A 12,497-nucleotide genomic window follows, 5' to 3' on the forward strand; every position below is an offset into this window, starting at 1 on the left:
TATGAACGAACACCAAACACCGTAGTCCGTATTATTAATCCTATCCGGTGTACCAAATACGGCCTAAGTTATTAATTTAATATTTCACTTAAAAAGTTATTAATTTAATTTCTCTTTTTTCTTCTGATTGGAAATGGATGGAATTGAAATATGCCTTTTTGCCTATATTGGTGGCTTTGGAGCTGTATTGAATTGTCTCATTGAGTTTGAGATATTCTAATTGAATTTGACATGTACAATGTCGGTTGTGTTTTGCATTGTTACTAAAGCAGAGGAGAGGAGAATTCTGCCAACCAATCACATATTTTGCGGAATTATCCATAATTTCACATACCAACCAATCACATATTTTAAACAACAATGTTTAGTTTCACAAAATTACGAAGGAATTCTTCCTTAAAACACTTCGTAGCTGATTTATTGAACTTCGTGTTTATAATCGAAATATTCATTTTACAAATAAATAAAAAATCATCTTTGCCATAAAAGAAAAAAAAATCAATTAAAGCTAAGTTTATTTTGTCTTAATAAATAAATAAACAGTTTGTAATACTTTTACTAATTCTGACCATTTATTTTAGTGTTACATAACTAAACGGTCACATATTTTATTAATTTAAAAAAAATATTATTTATGTATGAGATGTTATATAAAGGTTTTCGATCATAATTACAAAACTCAATTATTATTTTATTTTGGAGCAAATCAGTCGTATCTTTAACTCCTCCATCCCCAGTTCCCAACCAATCATTTGCTTTGGAAATCTAGTAACGGCAAGTACATGTCTGTCTTCAGTGTTCACCAAAAAGTGAAATGATTCACAGTCACATATTTATATTTCATAATTCTCGACTCAAATCTCTCCAAATCCAAACCCCCCCAAAGCCATGGCCAAAGCTCTGAACTTAATTAACCATGCAATTTTCCCGCCTTTTTTATCCCCTACAACTACAATACCCAAGAGGAATTTCTGTATTGTTAGAGCTTCAACAGAGTCCTCTGAGACCCCCCAAACTTCAGCTTCTGTTCAAACCAAACCAGAACCTTCATCGCCGCCGGTAACATTTGCTCCTCCGCCCAATTTCAAGCCGCCGGAGCCAAAGCGGTTCGGTGTCAGGCCTGATAAAGTTTGGGACATCTTCGGGGCTTCTCTTGCCTTGTTCTTCCGGTTGGGGACTGGCGTTTTCGTTTCTGGGTAATCAAAATTTTCGTTTAATTAAATGTGTTGTGTTTTTGTTCAGTAACTCAAAGATTGTTGCTTTTTTTGCATTTGGGTTTGTTTACTGTAAATTTGTGCTGTGTAGTGCTAGCAGTATACAGTTTCTGACTTCATTTTCTTTTCCTTTCCTGTTTTGATTGTACAATGGCAGGTATTCTTTCTCTTTCGTTCCGAAAGATGATATTCCTGCGGACCAGTATGCTCTCGAGTACAATGGTACGTGTTAGTTTGAGTTGATATGATTTATGGCATGCCCTTTGTGAAATTAAGTGAATATGATTTAAGAAATTAGTTGTTAAATGACTGTTATTAGTGTATTTTGATTCTAATCAGATAGGGGAAACTTAAAGTAATTACTTTTAAGTTATGGAGAAGTTATTTCCTATGTTGGCCATCGTGATCTTTCCACTATATGAAACTTGTTTTCGTCATCAAGCATTTTGTTGTCGTTGTGAATACGAATTTTTGGTTTGTTTTTTGAACACTTATGTTACAGCATCCTGAGTATAAGAGGTTTCAATATTTTTTCTTTCTGTCCAATTTTCATGTAACAGATTCTAAGGTCAAAGAGACTTCAAAAGTAGGCCCTCGCCCGGTGAAGCCTGTTGAGATATATGAGTTTGAAGGGTACAATATGTTTCATGCCATAATTTTGTTTAGATATATGATTTTGAAGGGTACTATATGTTTCATACCATAATATTGTTTCAATAATTTAGCTCTTTTCGTTAGCATTTTCTAGCACCCCCTAAATTTTTATCCATACATCTGTGAAACTGACATGTATTTTTTTTTCTTTCTGCCTGGACATATGATTACCATGGATTATGTACAGCTGCCCATTCTGCCGTAAGGTAACTTCATCCCTAATAACTTTTTATTTAGTTCTGAAGAATTTCCATAGATTATATGTATATATGCATATGGAAGCTTCCTTCCTTTTTCTTTGGGAAATTTAGGGAATGCTTTGCTTGTCAAGATCTTGGTTAAATATGTGTCTCTATGGCAGTTAAGGTCCATAGGAATACTGTAACTTAAGTCCATTGCTTCTGTTTGTCAATTGATTATGATGTATTTTGCTGAATATACCTATTGTTCCTTCTTTATTTTGTGGATTGACATTTTATGCATATATAGGTTAGGGAAATCGTTGCGGTATTGGACCTCGATGTTCTATTTTATCCTTGCCCAAAAGGTGGTCCAAACTTTCGTCGCAAGGTTGTTGAGATGGGCGGAAAACAGCAGTTCCCTTACATGGTTAGATATTTTACTGTTTTTTGAAAATAGAGTTAAACGATTCCATCAACAAAAGCACATTTGAAAAACACTAAGCTTAATCTAAAGTTTCGCTTGGCTAAGTCTTTTTAAAACTCAATGAAATATAAATAGCTCTCATAGTTTTTGCTGTCGCCATCATTCTTTAGTTTTGTTTTTATGCCTGTTGTAACATACAGCTTCTTTTCAGCTCGTTATCATATCACAAAGGCTTTGAGTGGCAGCTACAATTCAATGTTTGTGTTTGGTTGCAGGTGGATCCGAACACTGGAGTTTCAATGTATGAATCCGATGACATAATCAAGTACTTGGTTGGGAAGTATGGTGCGTGTGATCGCATTCATTTTGCTAGTCACTTTTACCTTCATTTTACAGTTTACGCAGACATGATAGGGAATAGATATTAGATAGTTAGATACATAATACAACTACAATATAACGTTTGGATATGTTTTTATACATCAATTTTTTGGTAACTATTTGGCATGGAAGCAGTATAACTAGGCTCTACAAATTATGCTCCTATATCGATGTGCATTTTCCCTTTTTTATCTTTGCTTTTTGCAGAAGCTACACTTTCTTGAATAAGAGCATCTACTTAACTATGTTATCCCCTTGATCTCTTATGCAATCATGCCAACGATTTTAAACCAAAATTCTTTTTAAAATTTCTTACCACTGGTCCCCCAAATGTTTGTGCAGGTGATGGAACCGTTCCTCTTGCACTGTCACTTGGTTTATTAACGGTTAGCATTTGACTCTTCTGTCATCATCAATTTTTTCTTTGTAGAGTATGTTGTTAATCAATTTTTCTGGTGTGGACTTCTTGTTTTTTATTGCAGACTTTGACTGCAGGCTTTGCTTTGATTGGACGTTCGGGAAAGGTTAGCTTGTTTGAATTCCTTTTACGCCCATAAATCCTTTCACAACTTCTTTCTTTTGCTTTGTTGGGAGCAGGGTGTGTGTGCCCTCCTGGTATATGCCTAGTTCATTAACTGCACGATGCATCGAACACTAAAGTTTGTCCACATTGAAGGCCCTTGTTAGATTTTCAAGATTTCGCCGTTATATGTAATTTGTTTACAAACTTCATTGATCAATCTCTTGTTTTATAATTCTTTTCAGGGTTCTAGCTATTCTCCATCAAAACTACCACCCAAACCACTTGTAGTCTGGGCATATGAGGTTAGAGAAGCCCCTTGATCTTTTTTTACATATATGCATGTGTTGCTACCATGTTTACATATGAATTTTGGGTTCTTTTACTGATACATATATACTGATAAATCACACGCACGCCAAGCTTTAGTTTGAACCTTTTGTCTCTTCCAGGGATCGCCTTTCTGCAAAATTGCGCGTGAGGTACTTGTAGAGTTAGAACTGCCTCACATATATCGCAGGTAAATACGAGTACCAATAACTATGTTTAGGTCTTGCATTATTATTAATTTTCGTAATTCATCGAGTAATACACAATTCTGAGTGAACTTTCAAATCAACTCATCATCTTTGGAAGAACTTATTTAGCCTTCCTTTCAGTATCATCTGCTTCCGTTTTTGTGTACAAAGATGTAAAGTATATTACTGAGACATATTATGAATACTCCTTTCAGCTGTGCTCGTGGCAGTCCAAAACGACAAATACTGTTTGACAAAACCGGACGTTTTCAGGTACTTCCAATATTCTACAATGATTTCCTGAAGCTGTGATTTTATTGTAAGAGAATGAAAGATTTCATCTCCGTTTGACATGCCGTGAATTAGTAACTTGACGGTCTCAATCTTAACATTGTTTTTGACAGGCTCCTTACCTAGAAGATCCAAATACGGGGGTGGAAATGTTCGAAAGTGCAGAAATTGCAGAATATCTAAGAGCAACGTATGCTCTACAGTAAGTAATGCTTTCCTAAAGAACGCACACTTTTTCATTATATCTTTTTTAATTTTGTGTTGTATATTTTCTCGCATTTTCTGTTACTACGAAAGAGTATATGTCTTCGACTTATTCCCATATACCAAAATAATCCGACAGATTATTGGATGTGTACAAGTTTATCGTTTTCTAGTAGAATGAATTGCTTCGGTTTCATGCTCCATCTGTTAGAATGTTTTGTTCAACATGACGCAATAAAGTTACATTTCGATACTTGTAGTATATATGTATGTATGCTTGAGGCTATGATATAGACTTTAGTTCCCTCCTCCTCGGAGAAAAATGTAAAAGAAGGGATCCTCTGACTCGTCTTACAGACCGAAAAAAGAGATATTCTCCTGATACATTTGCCTATTTGGCTAGTGAAAATTTCATCGAAGATTGATGTTTTTCACCCGTTGATTCGGTATACATTGTTCAATCACAGTTAAAGAATGCCCCTCTTTAAGGAAATTTGTGCTTTTTACAACTTTTTTGTGCTGTCAATGAGTCAAACAGAGATTTGCCAGTGTTAGCTGAGAGTTGCACCCTTACAGTTCGCAGATCCACGGTCGTGGACTAGAAATATTGACCGAACAGAAGATTAATGTTACGAAGACACTGTCGAACCTAGGATAATATCTTCGGAACGTTTTCTGGAGTACATAGTACTAAACGTAGACTATGGAGTAGTCCGTTCTCTTGCTGTAACTCTCGAGAAAATGTTCGAAACCAGATCTCTCGAGCATTGTCACCCTCCTAGAGAAACTGTTTCTGCTATAACTTCTGCCCCTAATCCTTCTAATCGTCTTCTTAATCAAACTCTCGACCTAGCATTAACGATCAAACTAGTTTTGGAGGTTATCTGAGAAGAATGTTGTACCAAAAGGAAGCGTCGGGTATGCGGTATATCTTTCACAATGTGGGGACTGAAGCAAATGGTGCATATCCAAAGTGGAGCCTCAAACTTTTGGTGGAGAATCTGTCCATCTCTGTTTCTGAAGCTGAGAAGAAAAGAGGTTGTCAACAGGTGAGCTCCTACTCTGCCACTTTTTGTGGCAACTGGGGATGTTTTTACATGTTTGTTAGTAGGGAATATACTTAATCGAGTGCAATGGTGTTTTAGGATTTATATAGCCGACCTCACTTAATTGGATAGAGCTTGCTGTTGTTTGTCAATAGGGATTATACTTACCAGATGCCATTAAGGGAAGTTTGTGTACCTTTTTTTTTTCCTTCTTTTCAAGTTGATAGTATATACATATATAACAGTCCCCTTCCATTAAGGGATTTTTTGTAGGGCTCACTCTACTTCGTATTTCAACGATTCAACTGTCTATTTTTCAGGTCTTCGCTTAAAGATCCTCTCTATAAAAAATACCCAAATTTGAAACCGTTTGACCGTTGGATTAAACGGTTGTCATACTAATTTTTTTTTAAAAACAGTATGCGTTTATATCCTTCACTACAATTGGATGACTTAAAGGTTTTAGATTTTTTTAATTTTTTGCAATGATGGTCTATGAATGATGTACTAAACTATAGATGGTATATGTACACTCATAATGCACTTTTGTTGAGAGATACTTCAAATAAAATATCTATGCTGCTCATTTCGTAACTTTTTAACGAACCTAAACAATATATATAGGAGGTTTTTAGGGGAAGTGATCTCCATATTTTTTTTATATAAAAAAATTAGGATTAGTTGTGAGATCCATACCACGACGAACTTTAATCTGAACCGTCTATTTTTCAAGTTGCACCTCATAGATCATCCTTACAAAATATTAGCCAAAATCAGAAATATTTGAGGCATTTAATCAAAGAAATTGACGAATACTTTGTTCTAAGAAAATTTTGAAATTTCATCGTAATAATTAAATAAGCAAATGATTTCGAATTGAATTTGATTTTTACAAGAATGATATATGAATTAAGATTTACAAAATAAATTGTTTAAATCATTAAAGTTCAATGTAAAATGTGTCCTGCAACTAATTCCTATTTTTTGAATAAAATAGAATTCCCTTCCGAATCCAGCATATGATATGCGGTGGATTCTATGATTGGGTCAATTGACCATCCCTTTCGACTTGATTGCAAACAGGACCAGCGATGCAGTACCAATACGACTAACTGGGAATTCATCAAGCTGACGACGACTTATTTCATTCTTTTACGGAATATACGCCTTAATTTTGTAATGAAATTAAGGAATTACAGATTAGTTAATCATCTGTATTTATCATTAAATTAACATGGTTCCAAAATATTAAATAATCAAAGAAAAACAGTTGATAATATAAACTCGCACTATATTTTAGAACCCAAAAGGGAGAAGAAAAAAAAGCTAATTTTATTGTATAAAAATAGCTGCCTTGGATGTTATAAAATTAAATTCTTTTATTATTGGTACTCTAAAAATACGAGTTTAATTTTGCTTTAAAAAGTTTGAAGGTTCTTTTAGCCAAATTGGTATTTGATATTGTTATTACTCTTTACTTTGATCCTTAAGATTTAAAATTGATAAAAGTGGTCATTGAGATTTTTCACCGTCAATCATGTTAGTCATTCTGTAAAAAAAAAATCTCCGTTAAATTAAATAAGTCACCAGTTTAAGGGAAGGGGATGATTTAAAAAAAAATGTACACTCAATTTAACGGAGATTTCTAACATAATCAAAATGATTGACGGTGAACAATTTCAGGGACCACTCATATCAATTTTAAATCTCAATTACTAAAGTAAGGAATTATGTTAATCTCATTTTAAAAATACCAACTAAAGTCTACCGATACTTTTGTTCTTAGTCTTCAAATATATGCGAAGTCCGAATTTTCACTCTCTAATATATTAAATTAAATAAATAAATACCTTATAAAAGTGTGTTGCGTAGCTGAGTTTTTAATTAGTTTTTGGATCAAGTTTTTCCAATACACGAATTTTAATATTAATATTTAACAGGAATGTAATGCATTTGGCTCTAGGTTGCCGGGCAAGGTGGACATTTTCAATGAGAGTGATCAACCATCTAGTCAATGTTCCAAGGGATTCACATCATGGATTATCTTTCAAAGTCAAGAACGCCTAATTCAACCGTAAAACAAAGACTTGATGATGCACATATCTAGTCTTCTTTTTTTTTTTTTTTTCAATTTCAAAGTCATCAAAATTATATTACCTTCATGGTCAAACAAAAGGATTAGTGATATGTCTATAAATCTAAAATTTCTGATTAACAAGATCCAATATGTCAGAAAAAACTGCATGATCATAACTTGAAAACGATGCGGCGATTTAACTCTTGAATTTTCGTAAATTTCAAACGTGAGTCCTGTAGTTGTTCAAACACCTGAATTTCAAATGGGTGTGTCTATTCATAAGCCATTTTTACTTCTCACACACCCCTCTCAATTTCGACGGTCGAATAAAATGAATTGAAGAAAATCAAAGTACAAAAATTAATAAGGGTTTTTGAGAGGTAAAAATAAGTGTTGAAAAGCACTACCCTTTAAAAAACCGAGCTGGATCTCATAAGATAAAGGCTACATATGTCATACAAATGTCACATAAAGAGCTATTGTCGTGCTACGAAAGCAAAGGTTGTTTATGCAACTTTAAGCGTTTATGTCTATATTAGTGTTTGACAAAATGCTCAGACGATGCAAAAGTTTTCACGAGTTTCTTTTCAATATTTAATTTTATGATGTTTTCCTTTCATTTGAAGATGATGAGATGACATCAGGACAATGTTTGATTTTATGGCACTTGTAGGTTCCACTTCCCTATTTTTTTTCCTTCTAAAAGGGGTACCCTTAGATTGATCCTCAATTATATTACATTTATTATTTTGAAATGATGGTATACCAAATTCGAAAAAGTAAGTAAAGACAACTCCATTTCTACTGTGGTAGGCCAAAACTCCTTTTCCTCCGTCCACTCTTAAACCCCTAAACCCCATGTGGTCAATACATCGCTGCTCATGTTTGCATTTTTCCTAGTGCCCTAATATGTTAAATTACCTATAAAATCAAATTAATTGGCCGTAGCGAAAGTGTATGGTTGGTACGAGTTCTTTTTCTCCCACCAAGTGCTTGATTTAATGTTTAGTGTCGACTAAGGATGTCTCGACATGTTACGTCGATAATCCTTGACAAATACTCTCGATATTACTCATTAGGTTGTTTCGGCATATGATGATATATGTTGATTTGTGCACATAATGATTTAGCTAACAAAAACAAGTCCACTAAGTGTTAGTAGAAATGGCATAGTGAATAAACTACAAATTATTTTTGTTTGCTCTACGCCATGCTTCTATTTAGAAAACTTGAACTTTTAACCGTGCAACCCCTTAAAATTAGAATCTTGAATTCGCCACTATGCGTGTGTACTCTTTCCTTTGCACTCATGTTTATATTATGTTCAGATTAGTTTGGGAAGAATATTCCATCGACTTTTTGACAACAGAAAATGCCAATATTGTACCCAAATTATGGTTCTCCGAAACATTATTATCCAAAATTACAAGCAAATTTACAACAGTTCACTCCAAAAACATATCTATTTACACAACCTCACATACTCTAGTGAAGTGGGAAAAAAAAACACAAAAAACGAATGAAAACGTTGTAGCAAAATGATTGTTTTAACTCGGGAGACCTTTATTCAACGTGCCACGTCATTCCAACCGCCAATTAAACAGAAGAAAGCGGGTCCTACTCAGACTACCAATCACGACCGTAACCCACTTGCTGCCTGCTTCCTCGTGACTGTGGAGCCCAGGGGATCCCCGTCGGATCAAGAAACCACGATTCCTTTTTCCTTCCAGTTTTCCAAGACGCCCCGCCAAATTACGCAACGTCGACACCGACTTCGCCCGCCCACGCCCCGGACCTCCGACCCGAAACGAACCGCTTCATGCCGCCCAAACCAGGCGGTTCGCTCTCCACGCTGTGTCTCGGCGTCGAGTCGATAGACAGCGCGTCGAAATCGTACGCCGCCGCCCTGTCGCGCGCTCTCGACGTCGACATCACGCTGCTGTTTCTCGGCGGCGAGTCTTCCACGAACGGCGATTTCGCCGATTTCTCCCGGTGTCCTCCGTGCCTAAAAATCGCCCGAAAACTCGCAAAGAAACCGAGTTTTCGTCTCTCCGCCACCGGTTTAACGGACTTCTCCATGGACGTCTCGGCCGACGATCCGTGCCGATTCCTGAACCGACGCTTTCTATCCCTCTTCGATCTCACCCTCCCCATACACGAGACGTTAGGAGACGACGGCTCGATCATCGGAGCGTCCGATTTCCCGACGGATCCGGTCCGTTTCGGGAACAGTCTCGTGTTTCCGGCCTTGGAGTGCCGCCGGTTCTTCGGGTCGGCGTAGTTGTGCTTCTGCGGCTTCGGAAGCCCGATGATCGCCGCCTTCGACTTCAAGTTCTTCGAAAACCGCTGCGAGCTCGAATTCGAGTGCGAATATTGATTCGAATTCAAGTTATTGGCGTTGGAGTTTCCTTTGGTGGAGTCTTTGCGCTCGTAGAAGGCGTTGCGGTCGAACCACTCGTACTCTGCGTCTTTCGAGAGCCAGAAGGATTCCGGCGGGAAATCCGGCGCAACTTGCGGTTCATCGGCATCTTCTTCCGGCCGGTCGTGTCCGGCAGTGGTGGCGTCAGCCTGCGTCTCGCAGGCGATTTTCCTATCCATTGAGCCCCCCGCACACGCCGAAACTAGTGTTTCCAAATCGACTTGTGGCATATCGCAGAAAAAAAAAAATTTTATGAAAACTTAGAGGGAGAAGGAGAGAGAGGAGAGAGAGAGAGAGACATATGAGGAAGTTGTGAGAGGGGGAAGAAGGACTTATAAAGGTGTGTTGTTTACGCTGTTCTAAACATCTCTGTTAGGTGACTGGCCATCACCTGGCAATCACCTGATTAATATCTTGACGTTTGAAAATTAAAAAATGATGTCTAGATCTGCTGAGAATTCTAAACCGCTTAGACACCTACCTAGTCCTTCCAAACCCGCTTAGACACCTGCTTAGGTTGCGACTCACTTAAACAGAAAATAGATAACTTTATTTTGCATTTTATTTTATTTTCAATAAATTATAAAGACTTGTTGAATACTTAAATGAATACACATTATATGTTTGTTCCCCATGTTTTCATTATGTTCCAATACTTCATAATATATATGCCAGTCTATTTTGTAGTTTATGATGAAATTATATATATTTTAAGTACAAACCAATACTTATGTACATGAAATATAATAGATCTACTTAAATCCGCCTAATCCTTCTAAATGCCCATCTAGACCCCGCTTGGCCGCCTAGGGGCTAGGTCCCAGCCCACCGCTCGATTAGCACTTAACTTCTTTTAGAACCTTGGTTGTTTATGGATTTCAAAGTAGCACTTAACGTCTTTTAGAACCTTGGTTGTTTATGGACTTCAAAGTCATTGAAGTCTCCGATGAGAAGTAATATAATTTCCTTTTTATTATTTTTTATTTGTTATATATATTTTTTTTCATTTATTTATTTTGTTTGACTCGTGCTGGGTGGTTTCATTTTGTTTGACTCATTTATTTATTTAGTTTTTGTCATATGATAAAGTTTGTTAAATTAAATGTTAGATTAGTTACTATTGAGATTTAAACTCACATCGTCATACAAGGACTCAATTCATTTTCACCACTGTGGTAAATGGCCACTTGCGAGAAAATGAGTTTTCAAAACCAGTCATGTTCTTTTAAAATCCTTTTAGTCTTTTTTTTTTTTTGTTTTTTTTTGCTTTTGAGCCAACGATATTATCTACATTAAAGAGAAGGATGTGGACTTAATCTCACAATGAGTTAACAATAATGTTCAAATTCGCTTTTGGCAAGAATCGAACCTAAAACCTTTCACTTACAAAAGAAGAGAAATATCACTAGATCGTAGTACGAAATAACAAAATTATATTATTTTTGATTTAAAGGTTTTAAATGTTTGACAACTTAAAAGAAAGCAAAACCAATTTATTTTTTGTTTTTTTATTAAGTTGTCAAATATTTTTAATCTTTAAATATAAACTGATATAAATTTTCAACTAATTTGTATTTGATTCTTACAAGTCCGAGAACATGAGAAGAGTGGGGACTCTTTCGAAAGGCTTTTTAGTCAAAATGGTCCCTGAGATTATCCGACATCCATCATTTTGGTCATTCCGTTAAAAATTCCGTTAAGTGTCCTAAAGCTCTTGGCCAGAAGTTTGGGCAATTTTTAAAGCTTCGTAACTCAATCGTTTCTTAACCAAATTCGACCCATAATATATCAAAATCAAGATAGGAAAGTGTAGAATAAGATTATACCTATTTGGAAGCCTAATGGTTGTCGGAGATAGTCGAGAAATAGCCTCAAAGTTGACTGATCCAAGGAAAAACTGAAAAACTCGTTGGAAATTGGGTAAATTTTAAATGTTTATAACTTCTTCAATACTCAACGAAATCAAGTGATTCAAAACAAAAACCATAGTTCTTGATGAGACGAAGAGAATGGTATCTTTTTCAATGGCTAACTCGCCGTGGTTTGGCCGTAAAATGACTCAAAAGTGGTTGTCTTAGTCTCAAGTTAGCGACTTTCAAGCCATTTTTCAGCCAAACCATCATGGGCTATCCACAAAAAAATGTACCATTCTCTTCGTCTGGTCGAGAAGTATGATTTTCATTTTTGAATCACTTGATTTCGTTGAATATTGAAGAATTTAAGAACGTTTAAAGTTTATCCGGTTTCCGGCGAGTTTTCCAGTTTTCCTTTGGACCAGTCAACTTTGTCATCTCCAACAACCATTGGGCTTATAAATAGGTATACTCTTATTCTACACTTTCTATCTTCATTTTGATATATTATGGGTCGAATTTAGTTAAAAAAATGATTGAGTTACGAAGCTTTGAAAATTGCCCAAACTTCTGGCCAAGAGCTCCGGGACACTTAACGGAATTTTTAACGGAATAACCAAAATGCTGGATGGTGGACAATCACAGGACCACTTCTATTGATTTGAAATCTCAAGGATTAAAGTGATGTGTTATGCAAATCTCAGAAATTATTTT

The 12,497-nt window shown here is 35.9% G+C and overlaps 2 protein-coding genes across 2 annotated transcripts; one reads left to right on the forward strand and one right to left on the reverse strand.

The window, feature by feature from the left end:
• The first annotated feature begins 734 nt into the window (after positions 1-734).
• LOC137712684 (uncharacterized) lies at positions 735-4,584 on the forward strand. The gene is made up of 12 exons (XM_068451815.1): positions 735-1,196; positions 1,372-1,436; positions 1,775-1,847; positions 2,056-2,074; positions 2,358-2,477; positions 2,750-2,819; positions 3,198-3,241; positions 3,338-3,379; positions 3,621-3,680; positions 3,828-3,895; positions 4,109-4,166; positions 4,298-4,584. Exons 1-12 carry the CDS (start codon positions 889-891, stop codon positions 4,388-4,390), a joined length of 1,020 nt encoding a protein of 339 aa, XP_068307916.1. The 5' UTR covers positions 735-888; the 3' UTR covers positions 4,391-4,584.
• Positions 4,585-9,263: 4,679 nt separating this feature from the next.
• LOC137713344 (uncharacterized) lies at positions 9,264-10,160 on the reverse strand. The gene has a single exon (XM_068452634.1). The coding sequence runs from the start codon at positions 10,158-10,160 to the stop codon at positions 9,264-9,266; it is 897 nt and encodes a 298-aa protein (XP_068308735.1).
• Between the last annotated feature and the right edge of the window lie 2,337 nt (positions 10,161-12,497).

This window comes from Pyrus communis, chromosome 13, assembly GCF_963583255.1.
Source record: "Pyrus communis chromosome 13, drPyrComm1.1, whole genome shotgun sequence".
In the NCBI taxonomy this organism is placed as follows: Eukaryota; Viridiplantae; Streptophyta; class Magnoliopsida; order Rosales; family Rosaceae; genus Pyrus; species Pyrus communis.

Excerpts from the sequence above, each read along its gene's own strand:
- LOC137712684 (XM_068451815.1), top strand. The coding sequence starts at position 889 with ATGGCCAAAGCTCTGAACTTAATTAACCATGCAATTTTCCCGCCTTTT. Across the intron at positions 3,242-3,337 it reads TGTCACTTGGTTTATTAACG|ACTTTGACTGCAGGCTTTGC; the intron begins GTTAGCATTTGA and ends TTTTTATTGCAG. Across the intron at positions 3,380-3,620 it reads TGATTGGACGTTCGGGAAAG|GGTTCTAGCTATTCTCCATC; the intron begins GTTAGCTTGTTT and ends AATTCTTTTCAG.
- LOC137713344 (XM_068452634.1), bottom strand. The coding sequence starts at position 10,160 with ATGCCACAAGTCGATTTGGAAACACTAGTTTCGGCGTGTGCGGGGGGC.